Here is a 14,966-nt window from a genome sequence, read left to right as displayed (position 1 = left end):
AGGATTCGCTTTCGGGTGCATGTCGGTTCGAATCCACGTCGGACCAACCAACTTTAGGTTTTCTGGGCTTTCCCTAAATCCCTCCAGGCAAATGCCGGCATGGTTCGCGCGAAGAGGGCTTAGCCAGTATTCTTCCCGTCCTTTCGTAATCCGTGATTCAACTCCATCTCTTCCCTTCTAATAGGATATTCAGATCCAACTCTCGTACATGTTCTGCCTAATATGTCATTTGTCATTTTGTGAGTCAGCTGTGGTGTGGTGGTCTAGCGAGTAGGGTACTACTCTGCGGCGCTGCAGCACCCTGGTTCAGTCCCGCTTGGGAAGGGGACGGGCTACGATTCTTCGTTCCAGTACTTCCAGGACCGCCTCAGGTCCTTTCGTGATCCGTGATTCAACCCCATCTCTTCCCTTCTAATTGGATATTCAGATACAATTCTCGTATATGTTCTGCCTAATATGTCATTTGTCATTTTGTGAGTCAGCTGTGGTGTGGTGGTCCAGCGAGTAGGGTACTACTCTGCGGCGCTGCAGGACCCTGGTTCAGTCCCGCTTGGGAAGGGGAGGGGCTGCGATTCTTCGTTCCAGTACTTCCAGGACCGCCTCAGGTCCAGTCAGCCTGCTGGCACATGAGTATCGGCGATCTTTCCCGGGGGCAGTGAGCCTGTACCCCTCCACCTCATAATGCCGGGCCGAAGAAAGTCTGATCTTGATCTACAGTCACGCCAGTAGTCCGGTAACAGGCTGTGCGCCACACTCTTATCATCACTTAGTTACGTTCGCAATTACTGAAACAATTTTCCGGTGCCACATTTTTGAACAGTCTTTTGCTTTAAAGACAGCGAGATTGAAAAGTAGTTGTAACGTTAGAGGGGGTGATGAAGTAAAAAACATAATTAGCAGAGATTGTTCAAGACTCACTAAGAAATACGTATTCTAGGGTCCTACTGGCAAATTTGTTCATTTGCATGCATCAGTTTAGCAACTAAAATTTTGTACATAATGATTATTGCCGACTAATGTACACAACAAGACAAAGGAAGTCCCTTACGGTGTTTTCATAAACTTATGTAGTTTCAACCTCTTCTTATTAAACATTAATTTCAGTTAAGGACCGCCTGCTTATCAGAGCTAAGGAGATATGACATCATAAATAATAACATGAATGGAAAACTGCCACATCATGCTTGACATTTAAGATTATTACTTCCGTGGTTTTATACACTGTCTGTTTAGAACGGCGACGAAATCTCCTGTAAGGCATCGTGGCGGCGTTCAATGCAGTTGCCTGTGCTGCAGCAGCAGCGCGAATGAGCCTCTGCGCGGCTCTCGCTTAATTTTAGTATTGATATTAATGATTCTTTTTCTCATGGTAATGGTTGGCTCCCTGTAGCAATTGTACGTGGAGGTACTGGAGTTCTTAACGTACCTGGACTTGAAAGTTCTGTTGATAGGGACATTATTGCCTATCGTACCTATCATATGGCTGCTCTCTACTCGCAATAAATGGCGCAGACAATATCTACTTATGTAGCTAAATACGTCTACAAAATTATATCGTGGTACCACACGTAGTTCAGAAGATATGACGTCATAAACACTCGGTTTCGTGAAAAACTGCCCCATTGTCTGTGATGCTAAAATTTGTTACTTCTTTGCTACTAACTCTAATCACAACGCATTTTCCATATGCCACTGATTGTACCTACAGAAACATTTAATTTTACGACACATTGTTCAAAAGATGACTGCATAAACACTTGAATGTGTAAAAAGTGCCGCATCATGAATTATTTCTTAATATTTTATTTTTTATTACCAACATACTCTACAGTCGAGTCAACTTAAGGAAATCCCTGACACCTGGTAGCGCTTTCAACAGATTTCAGATGCAAAGCGCAAATGGCTATACGGGAGGTGTCGCCATAGAGATGTTAGCACATTCACGTCGTAGACACTCGAAGCAGATGCGCCAAGCGTACAGAAACCCTCCGGGACATTGCACTGCAAACACAGTTCATTTGTTTTCGTTTCTAATAGAACATTAGCAAATTGAATATCCGGGATATGCCAGGTTCGCCAGCTAGTAATAAATATTTACGCTCACGCTGTACTTAGGTGTGAGCTGGTTTGCCTTGAAACAAAAGCAACAGGATGTCGACAACGGCCTCGTGATAGCTCAGAGGTGATGCTGCTGTTTCCATTTACTTTATATTTTACCTACAGCACCCCACTGAAGATACTACAAACGAACTAAGTACTATTGTTTCTAAAGAAAATTCTGAACAATTTTATATAACTTTCATTCCAATTGAAAACGCTGGTTTTCAGATAAAGTATTAAATATTATAAAAATTAACATTAAATTCTATAACTACCGCATGAATACAACCTCAGACTGTACAATATTACTTACATTTTGAATATCATTTGAGAATTTTACTTTGTGTAGTTACAGAGCTACGGGCCTCAGAATCATGTGATTTTATTAAATTACAGTAACTTGAACTCTTAAAAATACGGAACACTGGCTTATCACCGATGGAAGGTTTCAAAAGATATTAATTAACCGTCTCCTTTAAATTGCAGAAAATTTAGCCTTCACAAAAAATGCATTGTTTCCTGCATTCTGAAATGAAACGGAACTGCCCGTATACCGCTTGGCTTTGTTTGTCTGTCAATACGTATACGCCACACACAGCCTTTCGGTTTTCAATCACGAATTTCGCTACATTCACGGTCCCATTCTCGCTCAGTTTTCATTATTATTACTGACGTAAACTTGGCATGAGGGATAGGTATTTCGTACCTATACGACATCGTGTCACTCAGTACACCGAGAGCGAATAACAAATTCCACTTTCTAGGCTCACGATACAAAGGAACAGTTGCTGCCCCTTTTCAGGTACAGTGTTTTCCATGACAGCTATACAAAAATGCTTGGTATAGTCATTTCATAAGATCCAACTAGCCAGGGCGAGAATTCGTCGACCAAACGAACAGTAGGCTGTATGGAGGTACATTAGAGAGGAAAACATACCTGTCTGTAGCTAGGCGCAAGGAATCTTTTCAATTCCGCCGTTTTTGCCATAAATCTGTTACTGTTTTAGGAGCCTGGTGGAGGCGCGCTGCAACACCGAGACGGTACTCTTTAGTCGAAGGGCAGCCAAATTGCTGATGGCGGTAAGTAATGTGCGCGTACCAGCTCCTTGGCCCGTCATTCCAAGTATCTCTTATTTTCGTCACTGTCAACATCCCTCTGCAGATCACGTTTAAGTGCTTCCATGTTCTCCCTTAAGTGATATCCCATGGTCCACGTTTCCAAACTACACAGTGATGTATTCAGCACAGACATTTCGAGAAACATGTCACTCAGTTACGAAACAATATATTTCACTAGAAGAGTTCCTTTGTTAAACAAATGAGTAGTTTTGTTTACGGGTTTTTCAGCTGAGCTTTTTAGTTTGAAAGAGAAACTCAGTAGGCACAAAAATCAAAACGCATTAGAGAGAAACAGTTAAGAAAAACTTGGATATCCCGGAAGTATTGCCGCAAGCAGTGTATAAAGCCGTTGTATGGTGTGGTAGGTGGCAGTTGACGCTAAATAACGAAAAGTGTGAGGTGATCCACATGAGTTCCAAAAGAAATTCTTTGAAATTCGATTACTCGATATATAGTACAATTCTCAAGGCTGTCGATTCAACTAAGTACCTGGCTGTTAAAATTACGAACAACTTCAGTTGGAAAGACCACATAGATAATATGGTGGGGAAGGCGAGCCAAAGGTTGCGTTTCATAGGCATGACACTTACAATATGGAACAAGTCCACTAAAGAGACAGCTTACACTACACTCGTTCGTCCTCTGTTAGAATATTGCTGCGCGGTGTGGGATCCTTACCAGGTGGGATTGACGGAGGACATCGAAAGGATGCAAAAAAGGGCAGCTCGTTTTGTATTATCACGTAATAGGGGAGAGAGTGTGGCAGATATGATACGCGAGTTGGGATGGAAGTCATTAAAGCAAAGACGTTTTTCATCACGGCGAGATCTATTTACGAAATTACAGTCACCAACTTTCTCTTCCGAATGCGAAAATATTTTGTTGAGCCCAACCTACATAGGTAGGAATGACAATCAAAATAAAATAAGAGAAATCAGCGCTCGAACAGAAAGGTTTAGGTGTTCGTTTTTCCCGCGCGCTGTTCGGGAGTGGAATGGTAGAGAGATAGTATGATTTTGGTTCAATGAACCCTCTGCCAAGCACTTAAATGTGAATTGCAGAGTAATCATGTAGATGTAGAAGTAGGATAGGTCCTACAAGTGATAGTTTTACATTAGAAATTACGGACAGCAAATTTGGTTTGTAGCACACCGACAACTGAGTGAAATGGGTAATACAATGACATCCGATTTACCTGTAGTAATTGTTAATTGAAACCACGACCGGTTTCTAGATGTTAAAACCCCATTTTCTTGTGTGTCGTTACTTCATTTGGTCATGCACAATATGCGGTGAGACCAGTCAATGTTCCAGACCACTACATCTCAAAGGGTCGATTTCAGCCTAAGGCGCAGTGACTGTCACGGCCGCATATTACGCATGACAAAACACAACAATTTCATAACCTAAGTATGGGATTTTAATAGCCCGAAATAATCATGGTTTGAATAAATCATTACTACAAAGGAGCAGCAGTCATTCTGTTACACATAAATCACTGAACCTGGGTCAAATATATTACACAAAACAAAATGCAAAATTACTTCCAGAATCTCCGAAGAGTGAAACTTTTCCCAGAGCACCATAATGCATATCTGTTCATTTCTCCAAGAAAGGAATTGTAACCTACTGATGTTACAACTTCCAACAGACTTCATCAGAATACAGCATAATATGTAGTGGGCTAAGGATTTAGACAAGATGATTCCATACCACCAAGAAGGATGTTCAACAGGGTTTCAGGAACTTTCACTTCCTGAAAGTGCGAAACAGAATAAATGCGCGTCAATGGAATATACCGGAATTAACTTCATTGTACTATTTGCATTTTAGTGTATATATTCTTCTACAGACATGGAAGCAAGTTTTAAAGTAGACCCAAAAAATAAGCTGTTAAAATAACATAAAAAATCGGGTCGTCGATAATAAAGTAGCAGAAATGAATAACGAAACCACACAACCACTTAATGAGTTTCTCTGTTTTCGAAATTGAAGACAGTGACTGTTTCAAAAGTTCCACGAAACACACAATTTTGCATTTCTCAACGCTGAGACAAAGTCGTCCGTTTTTGTTTGGGGCAGATTTTCTCAATGGGCTCAGGTCTTTGCTGCAGAACAAATTTTAATATATCTTCGGTTTCTATTATTAAGCTGAAGAAGACTAGTTATTTCTTTATTGGTTGTTCACATAACACATTTTACATAACACTTATTCATATTACATCTTAAACATGCAACTACATCAATTCTCAGCGTCTGTAGTCCCGACACAATATTCAAAATTGCGATTCACATTTCTTTCTTCATTATTCGCGATCTGTATTTTGTGTTCAGTACCACCAATGCTGAAAAACGTACCTCTCATGAGTAGGATATTACTAAATGTATCAAAAATTACTGATATTCTTAGTTCATCAAACTACAAAATTCAAGCTGTAATGACGAAACCATGTTAGGTTTCAGTGTGTGGTCTGAAAAAGTATTAATAAACAAATTTTGTTTTCCAGTGCTGACTATTTATGGGAGTTCTGTATTGAAATAATTTTGATTCAATTGTGTTAATCAACTTCTTTTGGAAAGTAATTCAGAAAGTAATCGCTGAGTTCATTTAAATGATCCACAATGGCTCTTCACTCAACTGAACGTCATTGTCTTCTAGACCGAAATCAAGAACAGGGAAACGTAAAGTATATCTTCAATACTCAATTTTTTCTTTCACTTTACTAACCTGCCATTCACCATGCTGCTATAGTAACAACAGTTACTTGTCTGTTCGCTAGATATCACAACTAGTGCGCAACTTGATCCTTTACTCAGGAAGAAAATAGACTAAATCATCATTTTTATGTAACCAACGCCGCGGTCCGCCTAGGAACCGTGACGCACAGATTGAAAACACCTGTACTGAACAATAAACGTGTCAGACCAATGTGGCCTGCTACCAGCTGAGAACAACCTAACCTCGCAGCCATATTCCCACACAGCGACTCTCTCTCTCTCTCTCTCTCTCTCTTTCACACACGCACACACACACACACGCACACACACACACACGCACAACACTATCTGCACGTACACAACGGAGTATAATTTAGTAAAGCGCTTGAAGTCCCACATGTATGGGGACATTATGCAACAAATCGACATAAAATTGGCACATGTGAGATACAGCTCACAATGTGTTGTTGCTGTTCACAGCTGAGCGCGCTGCTTGTGTTCCGTTTGGCGCTGCTCCAAGGTTCGCTGCCACGCTTCTCCAGCCAGGACAACCCCGCTGCATTCCACCCCAGCAGGCTCGTCCGGTGAGTACCAAGACCATTTGGTCCCTACGATTCCAAGTAGTCACGTGATTCGTTCAATTGAAGGTCGTATGTCTAAATCGATGAAGTTGACAATTACTGTTCTCCATTCCATACTGTAGTTTAGACTCTCCTGACAGTCAGACGATTACAAGACCTTCGGAAAATATTTTTAAATTTGATATGCGACTGACGATTTTCACACTTGTATACACTGCCAGATTTGGACAGTCATATCTTGGGAACCACACGGTTTAGAAGGCCGTGAATTTCCCTCTTTTTGATGCAACTGTTACCTACCAGAAGATGCCATTACGACTAAGCAAATCAGTGCTCTGTTTCTGGTACAAGATTGTTTGAAAATACTGTTATGTCTCTTCCTTAGGCAGTAGTGGAGGCAATCAAACATATAAACACAGATTTTTCAAATATGGAGCTACCAAATGAATGTTTGCTGGAAAAGACACATAATGTGAACAATTCCTTCAATGACGTTGTGTGGCGCCGTTTATTTAAAAATGTTTTTTGGCCTCTTGATTTTAAGGTTACCAGTGCCTGATGCTGATAAATATGGGGACTATAAAAGAATGAAGCTTCAGTATAAGTTAGGGGTGAGATTGTGGCAGAACACAGCACGAGGAGTGCGAGAACTGGATGTGCTTCATGTACGCTAAGCAGACTTTCATGGTCAGCAAATGACACAAGAAGCAAGAACGAAAAGAAGAAGGCAGGCAATAGGTAATTGCGACAATGAATAGAACAAATAATATGAGCCTGAGCAGTTCTAGTGCGTGAAAGAATCAGAACTGTACGTGTATGTGAAAGATAGCAATTAAAAACTTCGAACATCAGCATCTCGGAACTAGTTTTCTGCTATTCATGACCAATCATCTCAAAAAGTACTGAATGTACAAACATGAAATTTCTGCAGCGTTCCAAGGATAACGTTCAACACATACGCAACTAGAACAATAAAAATTTCTTGTGCTCTTTATTTATGTGCTCAGTTACAAACAAAATTCTCCGATAAAATCGAATGTTTGAAAAAAATGACAAATTTTGATATTTTAACATTGTCACCCTAGGATGTACAATCACTCCTTAAAAGATTCTGCATAATGGGATAAATTTTGCTGTGCTAGTCTGTCTGTGAATCCGTTCGCTCGTGACTGTTAGGCAGTTCACAAAGGGAGCGACTGAATTGAAACACGTTGGTGTCGCGAGTTGGTAACCGGTTACTTGAGATGACTTCCCGTGTAGTTAAATATGGCTCCGAAGAGAGCGCGACTGCACGGTGACTCACCAATAAATCGCTTTCAACGCGTTACCGAGCTGTTGCTAGCGACTCGACGCCCGTGTTGCCAAGCGATCTAAGTTGCGCATGTCCAGCTAAAAAGTGAGGTATGGTGGTCTCGCTGACCCCTATTTAATGCCTCCCATAAAAACCACACAGTTGATAAGAGTAGAGTTATTTTTGATTAAGTGGCCAATATAACTGGACACTTTTACAGTAGTTTTGAAGTTAATGACAGTGAATTTAGCTTGCAGAAATAAGGAACAAAAACCTTATTTTAAAAAGTTTCACTATTTGACGTTAATTACTACCTTTCAAATCAAATGACAGTCTGGGGGAAATACTCTATAGCTGAGGAACATCATTACGTTGTCGTCATCCGTCTTAGCTGGTATATTTTCCTCTTGTTTCTTTCTATTGATTAATTACAGGCAATATATCGTCGTTCCTTGAGGGTTGGCACGACATTAGGACCTAATGTTTTTTACTTGAACATGTAGCTGCAATTTTTTAAAACAAAATTACTTTTGATTTTGTAATTCAACTTGAACGGGAAGCAGCTTTCTAATTACATCTTATAACCAGTACAAGGAATTGACAAATGTTGTTGCCTTAGTACGTTGTAAATATTCAGCATGTTCATTAGATACAGCAGGATGTTCTTTTGTGTAAACGGTGTATCTTTTAACTAAACAATACATAACTTGGAAATGAATATTTTTTAAACATCCACACAAAGTAAATATGCACTCGAAAAGGAAAATTTAACTGAGGATGAACAACCAAGCTGGAATTATGGTGTTCGAAACACAAAATCCTTTTTTTCCTAAAATAAGAGATTTCTATACAGTATTTATGTATAGCGTCCTTCACATGTGTCTGAAGATTTTTAGGGGAATTCCATCAATAGATATTTCTGGTAAAAATCAGAAAGTGTATGTGACTATTTCCCTTGATACAAAACAAAAGAAAACAGCATAATTTCTTTATACTATTACGAAAACACCGCGCTGTCGGCAGGTAGCCCCATATATTGAAGCGTGGTTAAAGTACCTTCAATACTGCGGGTCAATGGTTGACAGTACGTAAATACTGAATGACGGTACAACAATCTCAACTTTAATTCTTCTACTTTAATATTATTCCACTTCACAGATACGTAAGTATGTGCCACTGCGATTAATTAGAAATGTGTAGACCATACGTCGTAGTTTTATTGAGCCCTTCTTCGTACAACATTAACAATTTAAGTAAAGCTCGCGCATTCGGCATTCTAGACGTCGAGGTAGTCTGTGGCCTACACTATCGCGTAGTAGCAGCTTCTTAACGATACAAACTGGAATTAAAAACAAAATTGCTCCAATAAATTTGAGTGGTGAGAAGGCTGGGGGTTCTTACAGAAAGAACAACCAGTATCAGCGAAATGTTCTAACTAGCTGTGTCTCTTCTACACACGATTACACTGCCAAACAACTTTTCACGAATCATTTGACTGCTTTATCTACGAGAAGTTTCTTCCACAACGTATCACACTGTTTCTGTGAAGTTCCAGACTACCGATAATACTCATCTGCTTTTGTTGTATCCATGTTTCTACATTATCTCGCAAAACATATTCTGTTTACGAAATCGTAAACCAAAGGTTTCCGCAACTTAGGCTATTCTCATTTGTTCTCTTTATTTCGCCGTCATTGTCGTTATGAGATACAAATTTCCAGAAATCTATTTTTTCTTCAAGTGAAATATGATTGACATATTACGAGTTCTTCGGCTATTAAACTGAGATATTTTGAACCTCTTTCTAACTCTGACGAGTTAGTGGAGGGCAACAACTACGAGTGTCTCTAAAACCAAGACTTCGGTCAAAAGTTAAAAAGTGATGTTTCGTTCTCTTCAGAGAGTAATGGCTGTAACGTCACACTCAAAATAGGAAGGCATCTCCACAATGAAAACGTTGTAAGGTCACACATAAATACGAAAACTTTCCAAATAAAATGTACAGATTTCACGTATGGATGTCTTTCCCAATATTCCATTGGCCTGTTATTTATGGTAAGAAGATCGCTGCAACTAAGGTGACTACTTTAACTAAATATCAGTTTCAATAAAGAAGCAAGATAAAAATATTCTAGCGGAGACTAAACAAAACATTTACGTGAGAGGTCAATACATTTGCCTAACAACTACAAAAAGTAACAAAAGATTTGGTCTGTGCCAATGGTCACCCGTGTAATCCACTGACCTCGGGGAACAATCAGACAGGAAAACTACTGCTAAAGCTGACTTCATACGGGCCGTGCGTTCGAACGTTGGGCGTTGAGCGTACCGCATTTCTGACGTCATAGACCGGAAAAAGTATGTTGGGAAATATTTCCGAACCTGCAGGGCAATATTTAGCGTGTCGCGTAACTGAATGTATGTTTAAACGTAGACCAGTGAAATGGAAAAACAGCACCTACGTCGCATGAACGCCATCTCTCTTCAGCATAGAGTGGTGATAAGGCATCTTGGCTTTCAGTTGAAGCCCACATGTATTTATGCCGTTCCCTCAGCATCACAAAATTATTCTCTCCCAAAAACCCGACGTTAATTATGTGATTTGGTGTGGTAAAATGAAGAGAAGTCGTACTTGGGGTTAAAGAATTATTGTAACCTGTGTATTACGAAAGCGTACATTTCAAGGCAACGGAACATTGATGATTCATCCAAATCGCATTGTTCTTGGTAAAATTTTTTTATTAAATGTCAGTCAATAATATTCTATGATTAAAGCTTTCAGTAGAAGGTAAGATGCAAAGTATGGTCGTAAATCATTCACGGTGGGGGTAGCAGAGTCGCATAATTGTAAAACATTCCGTGAGTTGTTGCTGTTTCGCGTTTTTCTGGATCCAAAAATTTTTTTTTAACCTTTGTGTTTTCTGATGCTTTCTTATAAAAATAGGTTCGTTGTGATCAATGCTACGTAAATATAAGTGTGCTCTTTTTGAGGAGTGATTTAGTGCGAATGGCTTAATCTACAGAAAAGCTACATATTTTGCATTTCCTTGTTTTACGTGTAATATTTCACATGTTGTAAGGATTCTGAATGGACATAGTGCTCACGTAAGAATGACCTTAGGGTGAAGAACCAGTGTCCGCAGTTCGTGGTCGTGCGGTAGCGTTCTCGCTTCCCACGCCCGGGTTCCCGGGTTCGATTCCCGGCGGGGTCAGGGATTTTCTCTGCCTCGTGATGACTGGGTGTTGTGTGATGTCCTTCGGTTAGTTAGGTTTAAGTAGTTCTAAGTTCTAGAGGACTGATGACCATAGCTGTTAAGTCCCATAGTGCTCAGAGCCATTTGAACCATTTGGAGAACTAGTGTTAACTTGTATAGCTCTATTTTTAATGGGGCTTGTGTAAGCTGATGTCCTTATTGACTAGGCATGACACTTTCCCTTTTACCCTATAACATGTTCAAGGACACTGAAGCTTTCATTTATGTATATCCCTGGCAATAGAACTAACGAAGAAATTTTAGTGTCGGTCATTTTGCAAAGGGTGTAGTTTGCGAGCCAGATACAGCCGACAACTGTCTCTGGACCCGGTGCGATATCATATACCACTTTGAGGAACGCTTACCACATGTTCAAGTCGTTTCTGAACGTTCAGCAGCATGCTGAACTCGGCACGCTCGAAGGTGACGTTCCAAAGCAAGGTTCCAAAGCAAGGTAGTTATGTTAGACAGTAATTAAAGGCATCACCTCTACTGCGGCAAAACAACAGTGGTTAGGTCAGTTTCTGCCAGAAACTCTCGTGTCCCTGCAGTAGATTATACCTCCTAATCTGGCCGTCCTCTGGATGTGGTGAGAGAATACGAACATCGCCCGAGTTACTTGTGATAGTGACGTCGCGTACAGTTACGCCGCGCAGCGAGTGCGTGGAGAGCGGGCCAGTGAGAGCGGAACGGACGGCCGCCCGCTGACAGAGCCGCCGGCCCTCCAGCGGAGTCCCTGGCAGCGGCGCTGCGCGGCGCGGTGCGGCTGCTCCAGCGCGCTATTGTGCCGGCCCGCCTGCCTCTGACAACTGTATTATGGGGCAGATATCTCTCGAAGCGCTGCGCGGGCTGCGAGCCGCCGCTGGAATTAAATAACGATTCCTCCACCCCCGATCCCAGCGCGGGCCTCCCGCCGCTAAGCCGTCCGCCGCGCCCGCCTGCTCTTGGCTTAGCAGACACCCCCGTTCCACACTTCCACACCCCTCCCTGCCGCCTCCTCCTACCCCTCCCCCCCTCCCCCCACCACAACCAACCACTCACCTCGTCTACCGCGCCGATCCTACCCCACTTGCTACCCCGTAGAAGGCGTCAGCAGAATCTCTGACCGAGAACGAGCTGGGGACACGCGATAAATTGGACTTCCACCATGGTCGCGCCTATACTCCTCCGTTACAAGTGGACCTGAGGCATCAATTCAACTTACGAGTTTTCCCAACGTCCTGCGTAAGTTGACGAGATTGTTGTTTTGCAATTGTCCGCGACTGAATTCTCGCAGTCATCGTCCTTGGGGAATCTTATATGCAGTAATAATAATAATATCTTCTGTAGTAACCGCGCGGGGTAGCCGGGCAATCTCAAGATTCTTGTCACGCTCCGTGCCGCTCCCCACGTCGGAGATTCGAGTCGTCCTTCCGGCATCGGTGTGTGTATTGTCCATAGCATAAGTTAATTCAAGTTAGCTTAAGTAATGTGTAGGCTTAGGGACCGATGACCTCAGCAGTTTGGTCCCATAACACCTTACCACAAATTTCCATTTCCTACAGAAAAATTCATGAGTTTTTATTTATTTGTGATCATTTTCGGTGATACTCTCCACAATCCACCATCTTCAGTCCCTAGATACTGCAAACATTGCATTTATTACTGTACAAAAAGCATGATTATAGTATCTGTTTTTACAATTTAAATGATGAAATTTTAATCCATTAGACTAAAGCAGTTTTAATTATACAGGGTTTTACAGGTATAAGTAGATTTTTTTATATGTGATTCATTAAGACATCCACACATCAGTGTGCCGCTTCTTTTCTTCCTTTGCCTCAAATATTCTTCATATAAACACATCACAAAATTACTACCTCGTGTTTTCCACGTGGTCGTAACTGAACCGCAAATTGGACCACGCCTGCAGTAAATACTAACAGTTTGGCATCCACACTTCAACACATGACTTGCTGCCCAGGAGAAAGTAGGAATTAATGGCTTGCTCCAGCCACATGTACTTGGAGATACTAACCAAGCTAAAATCATACTCGTAATACCTACAATGATTAGTCTACAAATGAAGAAACTACTGATGTGATATTATTGAGTACATTGTATTCTGTCACTAATGAAAATTTCTGTATTTGTACCCATAACACACTTTCAATGTGTGTGTGGCCAGTTAAGTACTAAAACTGTAAAGACAGTGCCTCCACTGTATCAAATTTGTAACAGTTATTGTGAAGCCATATATCCTATACTGCACTCCTTAACAGTCTTAGGAGCAGAATAGTATTCCTGTATGACACACATAAAACTGTCAAATTCTGTTATGTACAATGTTTCATTTGCATGGTAAAAGATTTAATCATATAACTGAACAGTTGTAGCTAAACTGGTTAAAATTGAAATCTAATAATGTATTATACAATGTATTACGATTTGAAGATACATCTAACGCGAAAGTGTAACAGGATTACTCCATTAATGCCTGCTTAACTATCCCATATGTTCCTATTACATACCATCTAGTTTCACAGCTAGAAACCAAATCGTATGTACAACCACAGTACACCATCTGAACAGATGTATTCGCAGATAATATCTTTACCGTAAATGGAAATGACTTCTGCCAGATGATTCACTCTCAAACAACTATTACATCTTTATATCCCATTCCATACCAATGACACACTGTACACCACAGAATTTGACGGCTTCTTGCGACAGAGGCATAGGAATACAGTTCGCTTCCGTAGCCTAAATAGGTTCAAAAATGGCTCTGAGCACTATGGGACTTAACATCAGAGGTCATCAGTCTCCTAGAACTTATGACTACTTAAACCTAACTAACCTAATGACATCGCTCACATCCATGCCCGAGGCAAGATTCGAACCTGCGACCGTAGCAGTCGCGCGGTTCCGGACTGAAGCGTCTAGAACCGCTCGGCCACCACGGCCGGCCCAACATAGGTTTAAGACCCCATAAAAGATACAGGGTAAGCTATTTCGGTTTCCGATACCTATTACAAACTTTACGATGTCTTTGAAGTTTTAATACTATAATAGCCACACACACACACACACACACACACACACACACAACCACACACACACACACACACAGATAACGAAAATTTGTTCAATATAACGTAGTTAACCTTTCATCATTTAACAAAGTATGTGTAGGTATTATGATGTTGTATTTTATATAGCATGATTAATGAATTGTTTGCTCTATCTAGGGGCCTGAACATGGATCACATCACCGAAACCAGTCACAGATATGTTACATATAGTACATACAGCTTGAGGTGTTATCATTATTGCCCATAAGTACAACAGCTGCTGTCCCAGTAAAAATCAATGTATGTACGGTAATCGGAGATCTTTGTTTTATGCGCCTTAGGCTCAGGTACGACCATATTTCTGTGCCTAAGGTGTGTCTCCCAAAGCTGAGAACATTGTCAGAGGCTATAAAGACTCAGATATCACTTTCAAACTTATGCAATCTAAGTAATTGTGCTACCACGCAGTGTCTGGTAGTGGCGTCATCAGATTGTTCCCCGAATTTGCAGAGTCGCTCCGACATGTGATATTGAGCTTGCAATGGGAAAGAGTTGACATATGCTATATTTTTTAGCACAAACTCCCACAAAAGTCTAATAACATATCTTCTCCCTTTCTGTTAACTTTGTTTCTGAGCTTTAGAATTTCCGTGACCTCTCCTTACAAACCTAGCATAGCTACTAATCGACATGGATAAAACTGTAATATTGAAGAAACGAACTGATGATTCCCTTGCCCCAGTTATTCCTGATTTGCGATGTCTCCCAGAAGGCATTTGCTCTTGTGTTACTTAAACCGAGAGTTAATGTTCCTTATTTTTTATTTCCCATGTGCGCTTTACAGTATGTA

General features: G+C 40.9%; 1 protein-coding gene across 1 annotated transcript in view; it reads left to right on the top strand.

Moving 5' to 3' along the window:
- Window positions 1-14,966, top strand: part of LOC124622915 (protein O-mannosyl-transferase TMTC1-like) — a 675,090-nt gene that overhangs the window by 450,256 nt on the left and 209,868 nt on the right. Inside the window, exons 7-8 of the mRNA XM_047148705.1 lie at window positions 3,108-3,180; window positions 6,418-6,521. Of these exons, the coding sequence (XP_047004661.1) occupies window positions 3,108-3,180; window positions 6,418-6,521 (177 nt within the window). The remainder of the gene's footprint in view (window positions 1-3,107; window positions 3,181-6,417; window positions 6,522-14,966) is intronic.

Source organism: Schistocerca americana, chromosome 7 (assembly GCF_021461395.2).
Source record: "Schistocerca americana isolate TAMUIC-IGC-003095 chromosome 7, iqSchAmer2.1, whole genome shotgun sequence".
Lineage (NCBI taxonomy): Eukaryota > Metazoa > Arthropoda > Insecta > Orthoptera > Acrididae > Schistocerca > Schistocerca americana.
Note: the sequence above shows the minus strand (reverse complement) of the source record. Positions and strands in the feature narration are given on the sequence as shown.